At 45.8% G+C, this 13157-nt stretch overlaps 1 protein-coding gene across 2 annotated transcripts; it reads left to right on the top strand.

Moving 5' to 3' along the window:
• Nucleotides 1-3164: 3164 nt before the first annotated feature.
• LOC144170082 (alpha- and gamma-adaptin-binding protein p34-like) lies at nt 3165-12672 on the top strand. 2 transcript variants are annotated; one of them, XM_077699633.1, is made up of 9 exons: nt 3165-3440; nt 3533-3720; nt 3782-3881; nt 5369-5458; nt 5536-5604; nt 7153-7221; nt 8065-8160; nt 9796-9845; nt 12526-12672. In XM_077699633.1, exons 1-9 carry the CDS (start codon nt 3371-3373, stop codon nt 12607-12609), a joined length of 816 nt encoding a protein of 271 aa, XP_077555759.1. In that variant the 5' UTR covers nt 3165-3370; the 3' UTR covers nt 12610-12672. The 2 variants fall into 2 exon arrangements, with proteins under 2 accessions (XP_077555759.1, XP_077555760.1); XM_077699634.1 differs by having other exon boundaries at nt 3166-3440; nt 7156-7221.
• Nucleotides 12673-13157: the final 485 nt, after the last annotated feature.

Here is a 13157-nt window from a genome sequence, read left to right as displayed (position 1 = left end):
GAAGAACCGGCCTGGCTCGGCGCCTCTGAAAGATGGTATCACCAATAAACTCATCCGAAACTTCATCTCCATCCTTACACAGTTTTACAATCACTTTTGGACTACAGGCACTCAGTCATCTTCATGGAAATGCGCTAAAATAACCTTGATACCAAAACCTGGAACACCATTGAAACTGGAGTATCTCAGGCCCATATCTCTACCTTCCAGCGTAGGAAAAGTTTTTGAACACATAATTCATACCCGCCTAGTTCAACATCGCACCCACTCCAATGTACTTCCCCACACAATGCGCTTCAGGCAGGGTCTCTCGACCCAGGATCTCCTCCTCCTACTCCACCAGGAGATCATCATCCCTCCATCTAAGGTAGATACGGCTGCTATTCTAGCCCTAGACCTCAGCAAAGCCTTCGATAGAGTCTCACACAAAGGTATCCTACAAAATCTGGCAATGGGTCCCCCCGGGCAACGACTTTACACTAACATTAAAGAGTTTCTTACTGACCGTACTGCTGAAATCCACGTATGTGACCTAGTATCCGACACTATTCACATGCCCTCAGTTGGTACCCCTCAAGGAGCAGTCATCTCTCCCCTCCTGTTAAAGCAAAGCTTTCTACCTCTACCCGCCAACGGTTCTTTAGTGGCGTGCGGAACAAGAAACTCCAAACTCCCAACGCGGCTGGGAAGGCGGAGGGCGCTTTTCACTAACGGAGCACAGTGTAGATGGCGCGGCGATAGGGCGCTATTACCCAGCGTTCTCCGTGCTCGCCCCGGCAAGCGCGTCGGCGGGACCCATCCGTCGGCTTTGTCGCCTGCTTTAGCGACGGTGTTGGGCTTGTTTTGGCGCAGCTTCGCGTCTATTGCGCGCTTACTTCGCACGGTTTGATTAACTTGTTTGACAGCACCTCCTGGGTAACCAGGACCCGACGGAATTAAGTGGTCGTACGGCAAAGATACGTTAAGGATTGGTTTGCAGGGCGGGAAAACAAAATGTAGAGACCACTTACAGACATCTGGCCGCTAGAGAAACGCCACCTTTTGCGCACTGCCTGTCACGAATGGGACTGCGTTTTCTAAATTGCTTAATACCATTTCGGTTGTGTTTTAACAGGTATTACAAAAGACGAATGGAGCAACTGGTTCTAATTTATAGCGATTATACAAGTTCTGTCAGGTTTCTCGCAATTCTCAAACTTACGAAACTATTTAGTTCAAATCTGTATAAATGGGAATCACTTATAAGCTCACATGCCGAATTGTTTTGGTGTCTGCGTTTGTGCCGCGCGGTGGCGTAGTTCCGAGCTAGCACATCAGGATGGCTAGGTTCCGCTGTCTCACCCTTCGAAACACGCTCCTCTCCGTTTTCTTCCTTCCGACGCACCGCCGGGCTACAGCGGCAGCGTCCGCCGCTCGAGCCCGGCCAAGGCCGACGCTGCTGCGTTCGAGACGGCGCCCCCACGAATCCCATGTAACAACTGGCAGAATCTCTGGTTTCCCTCTTTCTTGGGCCACGTGTGTGAATTCAAGGGACGTCGAATGTGCAGTTATTGTGGGGGGTCGTTCACAGCTTTGTTTTCCAACCACCTTCACAGCGTAGATTGGAGCCAATTTTTTTTTTCTATCCCGCTCTCCGTCCACTCCCTCCCCCCGCCCCTGGAACGAACCAGCGATTAAACGCTTTCATTGCGCAACCGCACGAGGCGCTGGCATGACCTTGGCTGAACTTGAAGGTCAGATGGACGCTACGAGGTATTGCCGGAACGAGGCATTTTCTGGGTTTCTACCTGGAGTAGTTGCTGTAAATTAATCTAAATTAATTTAGATTAGTTTGCTTAGACTTAGACTAAATTGCACTAAATTAATTATGATTTTGCTCTAAAATAATCGGCTATTTTATTCTGTGAAGATGGTTGAGCAGCTAGGTTGTCATTATGGCTGGCAGAGCTCTTACTCCTCTTTGGCGATATGCGTTCTCTCTTTTTTTCATTTCCGGGCATTACATGGGGGGGGGGGGCAAAAAAAAAACGTTAGTTCACTCTGAAGCATCAGAGGAAAATACCAGTACTAAAATACTGTTTAGTTAGGATTTAAACAAAAGGGTAAAATGGGAACAGAAAACTTCACGAACGAAATATAGGATAAAATTAAGCTGGTAACATGCTCTTACGGTTCCCTGAGAGTAGTCTGTCTTGATTTTTATCCAGCTGGCCAAACCGCTTCCGCTCACTGACTAGCCGGAATCATTGTATGGAGGTGGGATCAAGTGCAAGAAACCTCACACGCCGGAAAAATGCAGGCAACAAGGGTTTCGTGTCGCCGGTGGTGGCGTACGCCGAAGCGCCTTGGGGCAAAGTCAACCTTATCCATGTGCTCTAATGACGATGATAATGGTGATGATGATGCACTTGAAGTGTTTGGCACGTTCCCATTCGGGGGGAACGGCCAGGGATAAAATTTTGACTGTGTTCTTGTTTTAGCGCATACATTGAATTATAAATTGAAACCCTTCTCGGGCGCAGCTCTCGCTCACCGTTCACAGCTAGCGCTGGTCCACGCAGCTGGCGTGGGTCGCATACCACACAGCTGGCGTGGGTCGCACTATACCCCAGGTAAAGCACAAGACCACGCTCGCATCACCCCACATCGCAGGTCTGGTCGCTTGCTCTCTTCGGGCAGTTCACCTTCTAGCGCGGAATGGGCAGGACGCGCGTGGTTCACTCCGCCAACGAGTAGTGGACGTGTGCGTTCGGGTAGAACTCAGCGAGGCGAAAAGGTTTCGTTTTGGTCGATCGATGGTTTTGAGTTTTCAGTTCGGTCATTGCCTTCTGATTTTGGCACAAGTCCTTTCGTTTCGCGATCATTGCGTTTATATTTTGGTCGTTTTCGTTTTTACTGACGTCAAGCTTCGCGTGCACGCATGTTTCCTGAAGGAAGGATTGTCATTTTTTTCTTCCCTTTTATTGAGAGCGTGTCGTCTGCTACCATGCGCAACAATCTAGCTTGAGAAAAAGAGCAAGTTATATAAAATTTTAGACATAATTTGCATTAATTTTTTAGGACCGGTAACTTTTACAATGTAACCATTACAACGTAACTTATAGAATAATATATTTAGCAATTTTGTTACTGTGCTCACCACCGTGGCTTGGCATAGCGCTGCGGTCGCTTAGCCCGCTTAACTTCTCTATGTGCCCGTCGCCTGATGCAAAACCGCTGCTGTTGATTTTGCAGCGAAGCAGTTGGTAATTGACTATGTGTGTATCTCGTGTATAACATGTGAGAAAGCCAGGAAATCTTTGTTTTCGGGAATCAGGAGCAAGTGCTGACAGTGCCGTGACATTCGAGCGTTTAGCTGCTAACCATTCAAATGAACGGAAGATTGGATGGATGCCTCGTCGTCAGCTGCTGCGATGACAGCACTGACGCTCTCCTGAAAGGTTATCTCTCGTTTTTCCCGTCCACTTAACGCTTGTGCATAGGTCTAATGCCTATAAATAAAAGTATCTCAACGCTGTGTTTATATTTGCAGAAATCGTGCCGCAGAGCTCGTCGGCGCCCGTGCAAGTTTCTCAAGGCGTTCAAGCTTTTCCATGGGCGATCGAAACCAAGTATTACACAGCGACCATCTATATTCACACCACTTCGGCGTCTGTGGTTGAGTATGATGACAGCGCAGAGAACATCCATGGCCTAATACTTCTGTTTGATCCGAAACAAGTAAGTAAAATTTCAGGGGAAAAAACTGCTTGGCCACTAAACTGTGATGCCTTCTGTTCAGAAAGACACGCTGGAGGTGGCAGCCAAATGGATAGAAAAATGCCGCTGTGATGTCGTGCTCCTGGTCTGCGGCCGCTGCCCATCGGATGTGGAGCCACCAGGTAAGTCGTGCATTCTGTAGTTCGTACCTGTACTCTAGTCTTGGACCTATGACCGGTAAGTTCTGAAGAAAATGTGTTTGCTTATATCAAATACAGCATGTAGTTGAGGAGGCGTAGTGTTTTCTTCTGATTCCTTCCTAGTGTGACACACCCACCGACGGGTTTAAAGGAGCCATGAAGAGAAAACACAAGTTTGGTTCATTCAAAAGATTGTCTCGTTAGAATCATACTGACACCACTTTTAACGTAAACTTCGCTCAAATAAGCTACATAATTAGGAAAAACGGGAATGGTCATGCGACCCACCAGCTCATTTCCCGCAACAGAACCTATGATGTCACATGAGCTAAGCTCTGCGATTGGCGGAGGCTGGCAGAAGCAGACGCAAATTAGGTAGAGCTTACAAACTAGACGAACGAGCGATTTGCGCTTAAATTTAGGGCACATTCTTTACAAAGCAATAAGAATGATGGGACAAACAGTGGAAGTTACGGAAGCACATGTAAACATAGAAGTACTGATGCGTTCTGCTGTTCGTACTGCGCACAGCATGCTTGGTTTAGCTGCACAGCACTACGGGGCTTGGGGTTGTCTCAGACGACACTGGCCGATTGACGCAAGCAACGGTGTCTTACGTGACCCCATTTGTCGAGCGAGCACTGTTTCAGGGAACGAATATTTTCTCCCAGAACAAAAACAAGCCAGGTTTAAATGCGGGCAAAAACAAACCAAACGCTTGCCACGGTATGGTGGCGCCATCTAGGTTACGGAACGTAAAGAAGCGCAGGAACAAACCAACACCGCTGTACAGGGTGGAGACAACCTTTGAACGGTCCCGTGCCACCGCAATTAGGCCAACGGGCTCAACGCGTTATTCTTTTCGTTTCCCACGAGACCTAGCAACGCGAAACAGACAATATGATTCAAACTTCTTCAGTAAACCGCGTTGCGGCGATAATTTTAGCGCGGTTTTGACACAATGACTTGCTTCGGCGGCGAGCGAGCAACCGAAAATGGCGGCGCCAGCGTATACGTGTCTCTACCCTGTACGGCGGATGCGTGAATGAAGGTACTCTAGGCTGCAGAGCGGTCGGTTCCTGTGATGTCATTTGGGACCACGAAAACGCACGATTGAGCGGGAAAATAAAAATTTTAACCGAAATTGTTTAATTTCTCAGTGAATAAAGCACCGTTTGTATCCGGACAAGCGCTGGGGGCACTATAAAACACGAAATCTTTCGAATAAAACCAACTTGCATTTTCTCTTCATGGCTCCTTTAAGCATGGTATGGGTATCGATTGATGCTAATCGATGGATATTTTCTAGCATGTCGAAAAAGACTATTTCTCATCTGTCTCGGTGACTTGCTAACAGTGCGAGCTTGCAGAGCATCAGCAGAATGTTCATTACACGTATTATATGTGACCCAAGTTTGAGCTTTGGTTTTCACTACAACTAAAATTAAAAGAAATTAAAACTTTTCCAGGGCTTTCAAGGCAGCAGATCTTGGAGTGGTGCATTGAACGGAGCTGCGAGTTGATTGAAACCCAACCAGACGAAGATGATGATGAAGAAGGTAAAATAGCTGCTTTGATGTAAATAAAAATAGCTGCTTTTATTTGAATAAAAATCGTATTAATGCTTGCATTTCAGATGCAACGGGAGTTAAGCGGATCGTTGAAGCACTTCATGCCCATCCGTGGCCCCAACTGGAGATGAAAGGCAAGTCCGGAGTGAACTCATGAGAAAAACATTGTGACAGAACTAAACCTTCATTTCATTTCAAGTCATTTTATGTGCGCGTTTCTTGTTTGTGGATAGTGGTACCAAGTCATCGCGTGCAAATGCGTAACTAAAACCTGCTTTTGTGCATGAACACTAGAAGAACTTGTACTTCACATAAACTGTGGAGACTAAATAAAACTTGTTTCACTAATTCATGGGCAGCCACAACCACCTGTGCAACCAAAACTCTCTACTCAATTCTTCTGGAGACCTCTGCTGGCAACTGGTGGCGTGGCTTTAGTGATGTGATGTGTGACAAAGCCGGTGTGTTTATTACTTTAGCTCACAAGATAGTGTGCGGCATGTGGTGGCACAGACATCTGTCGTTGGTTGCGAATCAGTGAAACAAGCAGTGTTAATTCTGTGTAGGCTACAGGTTTTTCTTCTATGTGCGCACCGAACATAATGTAACATTTCCACATGAAACGAGCACAAAAGAACTTTGTATGTGATTAGGCCATGCTTAGCCGGTGGTTAGTGCTTTAGTGATTGAATGTGCTCACGAGCATATGCATATTTTGGAATGGGAAAAAAAGAGGCACAAAAAAGAACGATAGCTGAGTTTTCCAAAGTCAGTGCACTCATTCCTAGAGTGGCCCATTGGCAACTAAGGACGCAAACACACGGGCCAGTGTGCTCAAGCTGTTCACATCAAATCCAATCCGGGGAACTTGGCAATAAGCAAAAGTTTGTCTTGGCCCTGGCAGGAATAGTGACTTTCTCCAGTTTTCTGCAATGGTGGGGTAAAATTATTTTATTATAAAAGCCGTCATCCTGGGGTGCACCAAAATGTGCTCCTTGAACCTGTGGCCGTTTGTGTTATTGCACATAACGACTGACAAGTTGGTCATGTCAGTGTGTGATGGTTGTTTAGATTTTTCTTTATTGTGCTGCCTATGTTAGCATTTGACTAAAATTTACCAATTTTTGGTATAATTTTTGGACGGCTCAATGTGGCATGGCTAGAAGCAAGAAATGTGCGGTGCATAAAAATTAATGAACAACTACAAAAATAAAAATGTGTGGGAAAGAAGGGTTTAACAAGAGGAAGTTTAATTTTACACAGGATTATGGCCAAAAATTTATTACTGCGCATTAAATTGTTGTGATAAAAAAAAGGCCATGAAAATAACCTATACCTTCACGAAAAAGGGCTAAACACAGTACACAACAAGGAAAAATGATGACACAGATGCATTACTTACAATTTTATTCAAAAAGTTGTGAGTAGCACATGTGTGTTGTCATTCATCCTTGTTGCATCTTGTTTTTAGCATACTTTCGTCCAGTTACAAGGTGCCAGGTAGCCCTACAACATATTTTATGGAAGGCCTATACCCTGAAATGCTTATAGGGCAGAACTGTGTTTCCGGTATGCTCCAACCCTTGCACCGTAGAGTTCTGCATGGCTGGTGCTTTGAAACGGGTTATTTATAGTCTTTGAATGTTTATCTTTCAATAAACAGCAATGTTTATTTGTCACAGCAGAAACTCCTGGGCCAAGCGCAGCAAATGATCAAAGTTCATCGTTAGCTACAGGGGACAGTGAAGAGGGTAAGTGTTGTTGCGTAAGCATCATTTGTACATTCCATGGCTCACTTTGTGAAAAAGTGGCGTCTCCGGATCCGTGTCGGCAAAAAGCATGGCGAGAGAATGTCAGTCACCAAAATTCCCATCAGCTGCAATGCCTTGGCAACATAGCCACTCATGTAAATTACACAGTGACAGCAGCCATCAGCTCGTGGCCAATTCAACATTAGCCTCAACGTTGCATTTTAAATTATAACCGAAACCCGCAGCTTGACAATATATTAGCTCTATGTCATTCATGACATCAAGCTCATATTTTGTAGATATGAGCTTAGTGTCAATGTCTCATAACATTAAGGCTGAACATATGCCTATCAGCATATTCACTCGGACGGATTGGCTGGTGACAATGACAGCACTTGTCAAATCATCATCAGTGATTCACCAATTTTCATTTGTCTGCGACGTCGACATACCTATTCACAACTTCTGCATACCCACTTGGGGGTATGGGCCAGAGAAGCTCATGGCCAATTCACCAATTCCTATTGGCAGCGACATCAACATAGCCACTGCCACATATGCTTTAAAAGTCAAAAATTAATGTTTATGCATTTCGACTCATAAGAGCGAACTGAAGCACCCCTGTAACTATAATTTTGTTCAGGTGTACTTTGTGTTTCACCGCATATTATCAACATTTTGACCCGCTCCTTACAAGCCAGGGGTGAGTGGGATCACAACCACACCCCTCGTAGGGAGGCAATGGCAGAGCATCCTGCACTGCTTGCTATTAGCAGGTCACTCTCCTCTCATACAAAAAAGTGTCTCACAAAAGTACGAAATAATTTTTTCTTCTCATTTCAGCAAGTAGGGACTTCAAGCTATTTTCTGAAGCCATGGCCACTGATGGTGAAGATATGAGCTTCGAGGAACTCTTTGCTAAGTTCAAAGACATGAAAGGTAAAGACATGGAGGATAGGTATTCACTGACCATTCATCAAAGGGGCCATGCAGACAAAACATGTTTGGTTCATTCGAAAGGTTACCTTGTCAAAATCTTACTGACAACACTTCTAATGTAAACTTCGTTTAAATGAGCTATATAATTTGGAAAAAAGGGAATGGTTATGCGACTCACTAGCTCATTTCCCGCACAAGAACCTGTGCGATTGGCTGAGGTCGGCAAAAGCAAACGCAAGTTAGGCAGGGCTCATAAGCTTGCAGAACGAGCTATTTTCGCTTAAATGTAATGTATATTCATTGTATAGTGGTAAGAATGGTGGGGTAAACAATGGAAGTTACGAAAGTACACGTAAACATTCGTAACTTCCATTGTATACTTCTAAGTAAACATCGAAGTACCACTGCGTACTGTTGTTGGTACTCCGCGCACTATGCTTGTTATAGCTGCAAAGCAGTCCAGCACTTTGGGGTTGTCACACATGACGCAGGCCGATTGGCGTAAGCGACATTGTCTTTTGTAACCCTGTTTGTCGAGCATATCCCATGTTTCACAAAGCAACTACTACCTACCGTAATGAAAACAAGCCAAGTGCAAATATGGTCAGAAACAAAGCAAAGGCAGACAGCAGTTCTGCGCAGTATGGTGGCACCATCTACAAGGACTAACGGTAAAAAAGGCATTGCCCATTTCGCTGCAGAGTAAACAGCACACTAACGTTTGCTTGAAGGCCTGTTCTTGTTATGTCATCGCAGATGTCACAAAGCGCGGGAAATCAAAATTTTAACTTAAATTGATTAATTTCTTTGTGAATAAAGCATATTTTGCTGCCGGACAAATGCTGGGGGCACTATAAAACACCAAATCTTTTGAATAAAACAAACTTGTATTTTGTTTGCATGGCCCCTCGAAGGGGGCCAGTAGAATCAACCACGCTTGGGCACAGTTTACAGGCAGTCCCTTAACGACACTACTGTGTGATGGCAAGGCCACATCTATAAGTTGCCCTTTTACCGTGCCCTTGCTGGCTGCTGGGGAGGGAGCAAGTTCTTAGCCAACTGCAATCTCCCATGCACAGAACTGTGTCATGTAGTAGCTAGTGTAATGCCCTGGGCATTACAAGTACTTCGGTGTTCTGGTTTTATTGTGAGTCAGCAGTGTTGAACTCTATGAACTATAGAAGTTACTGACTGCCCATTAACGGTTTCGCTGTTGTTGAATTGCTTGATGGGTGGACGCAAGAGTGTGGTAGTTTGTGATCTAGCTTGATTGGATGCGTGAGAAGATGTTGCAGTCACTTTCAGCGATCGATATATTGGCCAGAGAAATTTGCCTCCAGTGGTTTGCCGTGTGTTTAGGTAGAACCCCATAAACCACCCCGTTCTTGTGGCGCTGCAAACAAGAAATTATGTGACACGTCGTTACAAGAGCGCCTGCATACATTTTACCATATGTGTAGGCATAATCATTGGTAGCCTGGAGGGCATGTTCAGCTGGTTTATGATGTCAGCAATGCGGCTGTGGTCTCTGCTTTTGCAAAGCTCCCAACGCGCTGCTGTGTAATGGGCTTTGCTCGTGTTCTCAAAAGCCATTCACTAGGACTTCTCAATGTCGAATACTTTTGTTTCTTGCAGTGCAAGCTGACAAGCTGTCTGGGGAAGACCGCAAGAAGTTTGCTGAAAAGGTAAGCAGGAGACCTGTGTGGCTGCACTGTTACACGACTGCTGACGTTACATGATGTCAGTGCTGAAATGGAAGAGATGCACTATGCCACGGACGTGTACCAGAATTATCAACACCATCCAGTGCCTATTTGGAAGCCTGCAGATGTGTCCACATTGTAGACGTGTTCTGCTCACCGGACATGAAGAAACTTGCACCCCTAGTATTGCGACCTGTGCGCTCCATGCCAGAACCATTTTTTTGGGTGTACAGTGAATTTATTAATGGACAGCGGAGGGTCACAACACAGTGATATTTTCAGTGGGCATGGTCCTAGTCAATGCAGACAATTCCCTTTGTGCTCTGCCTGTGCCCAAACTATGCCCCTTCGTGACCACTCATACACTGGAAACAGTTGTCGGGTGAGTGTGACGAACTCCCGAAACTTTTTACAACACAGCTGTTACAGGATCTTGGCCTTTACAAGAGTGGTTGCCATCATTGTTGGCTTTGTTACTGGGAAATAATCGGCCAAGAAAATAAGTACCCATTCTGTGCAAGCAGTATTGTACTCGCTGTTCCTCTCTTGGACTGCAGCAGTCAACCTGGATAGCTCTTGCACTCACTGGGGATTGGTCATGCCAAAACTCTCTTGCTTCATGCCCTCAGCCCGTTCAGTTTTTGCTGCCTTGTCCCATTCTGGTCTTGTTACTGCCATTAATACACCGACAACTGTCAAGTTTAGCAAAGCTACAGAAATTAAACAGCCAGCCAGCTCTGAGCCCTTTAGCCATTAACTTAATATGAAGATTTGTCTCACCATTGGTGTTTTAACTAACAATAAAGGGAGTCTATTTAATAAGCTTGAAGCATAACATAGATCTGGGCTTTGTAAACAGTGGAATGAATGAACGACTTTATTTAGAAATAGGCCAGATGCCCTGGGGGGTTATTGGAAGATGAGGGAAGGGGAGTCGAAAGCCTCAATGAAAGTCTCGTGTACCCTATTAAACACAACTTGTCCATTTACAGGCCCTACTAGGGCTGTCAGACCGCTCTACACTGCTTTGTAAAGACCACTGGCGAGGGAATAAATTCCTACACGTTTGAGAAGAGTAGCATCGGAGCGCAAGCGCTCCAGGTGCTCCGTATTGGTAAGTGGTGGTGGGCAATAGGCTACCAGCTGTTCTCGGCCACTTTCGAATGTCGGACATGACCATATTAGGTGAAACAAGTTCGGGAGGGTATTAGTGGCACCGCAGAAATTGCACGTAGGTGCGGATGAAAGGGATGTGCTGCCGTGGTACCATTTGCGAACAATGTCCAGAGTGTAGGCGCGCGTTCGCGCATGCCTTATTAACAAAGATTTCGCCCTGCCGAGAGAGGAGTATCGAAGCAAACAGAAAGCCTGGGGGGGTAGCTTCTTGGAGCCGCCGTTGACTTTGTTGCCGCAGTTGTCGTCTTTTTTGACACCAGGCTAAAGATGTAGGTGAGGTTACGCGAGCGGGCGTGGTAGCCAGGGGAGGAGTCGAAAGTAATTTTTTTTCATAGCCTTTGATTAAAGTGGTCTTCTGTAGCCTACTACACTTTGATAGCATTGATCTCGTGGTCATCATGAAGGTGCCACAGCAGCTGTGCCCTCATTCTGATTCTATTCGCAGGCGCACCCATGACTTGTCTCTTTATGGGAGACCTTTTCACTTGCTCAAAGGTAATCTTAAGCAAAACCGTTGCCTACACCAGGTCAAGGAAATAAACTTGAGAACATCTGCCTGGGCGAAATGGATGAGTGAGTACGGGCGCTAGCTCCGGCCCCACCTTTCTGGTCAGGCCAGAGCGACGGTGAATGACAAGTGACCACACAGCACACATCACTCCAAATAGAATTGCCAAGGGCCCGTTGTGAGGGGCACTCGTTGCAAGCAACTGCCCATTCTGCTCGCCCCTGCCATAACATCCATTGGCCACTTTATCGTGGTTCAGGCCATCGCCTCCTGTATTTTTGCAATTCCAAACGCATCAGCCCGTACCAGCCAACCAAGCCCTCTCCTTCTACTCCGGCCACTCTCCCCCAATCGCTAGCCTTCCCAGTGCTTTAGTGATGTGACCGGTTCATGTTGGGCGACGCGTGGTGGAAAGAGGCAACGTTGGCAAAACGTGCTCCGCTGCGGGTCTGAGTTTTCTAACGCTAGCGAGAGCATCGTTACTCCAACAACCTCAAACATCGGTTGCCTTGGCAACCAGGCACAAGCCGCTCTCGAATTTAGTTACAGTCGGGTGATCCCGGTTCAGCTCAGGGCCCCACCTTGCAACATATGGACACTGCAGGCGTACCATTCACTCCCATTGGGAAGTGGGCGATGCGTTTGGCATTGTAAAATACAGGAGGCGATGTTCAGGCTGAAGTGGTAGCTTCTATAGAGCTTGTCAATTAAAGCTGCACCTGTAGAGGCTTACGGCATGTTTCTAGTAATATGTGCCAGCCAGGTCTTCCTCAGTTCCTGGCATAATGAATAACTGCAAGCTGAATTTCTAAATGTTCATATTTTCAGTTGCTAAAAAACAACTGAGACGTTTTTAAACCATTTATATTTACATGGTTTTTCGGGGATGTTGTAGCTGTTGATGGGATGCCTTCAACAACAAGTAGTATAGTATTTCATGTGAGGAGTGCTAACCAAGCTCTGTCCCACTACTTTCAGGTTGCCATTCAGTTCTGGAGGGCATTTGGAGGTGAAGATGATGAAGTCTGTGGCCTCAGTTCCGAAGATGAGGCTGAAAAGTAGAAGCACAGACTTGTACATACGGAGGCTGACGTTAAAGCCAAAAATAAACCATCTCCCTCTAAATTTTTTTATTATCATCTCTATCTCTGATCTTTGTGAAGCTAGGGTGGGTGCTAGATATTTATTCTTTCACCCCAACCCCTCAGATGAGCCAGACACTGCAAAACTACCTGCCATCTCCCCTGTAATTGGCATAAAGTGGCGCTGATTACTTATTCTGGTTTATCTTGCTTGTTTTGTCTCTACAAAGCTCTTGGTATTTGGTATTTACAGAACAATTAGACTGGCTCTGTGATGATGATTGTGAATAGCTGTACAGTGCAACCCTGCTTATAAATCAATAATACGGGCTATGTCTTCCTTGCATATCTTCAGGGGGGGGGAGGGGGGTGACAAGAGGAAGGGGAAGAGCTCCATATACATGCACGCACACATTATGCATGTGCGTGTGTACATATGTGTACACAAACATACAAGCACATACATGCATGCATATTACCATGAATGTAACCACGAGCATGCATAGTACCACGTCTTTGGCTTCGTGA

The sequence above is a fragment of the Haemaphysalis longicornis genome, unplaced genomic scaffold, assembly GCF_048455015.1.
Source record: "Haemaphysalis longicornis isolate Haplotype H1 unplaced genomic scaffold, Haemaphysalis longicornis Haplotype H1 scaffold_2, whole genome shotgun sequence".
Lineage (NCBI taxonomy): Eukaryota > Metazoa > Arthropoda > Arachnida > Ixodida > Ixodidae > Haemaphysalis > Haemaphysalis longicornis.
The sequence above is the reverse complement of the archived record's forward strand: the minus strand, read 5'-3'. Positions and strand labels throughout refer to the sequence as shown.

Coding starts and splice junctions, on each gene's coding strand:
- LOC144170082 (XM_077699633.1), top strand. CDS start 3,371: ATGAACGGAAGATTGGATGGATGCCTCGTCGTCAGCTGCTGCGATGAC. Junction 3,882..5,368: donor ATCGGATGTGGAGCCACCAG/GTAAGTCGTGCA, acceptor AAACTTTTCCAG/GGCTTTCAAGGCAGCAGATC. Junction 9,846..12,525: donor GCAAGAAGTTTGCTGAAAAG/GTAAGCAGGAGA, acceptor CACTACTTTCAG/GTTGCCATTCAGTTCTGGAG.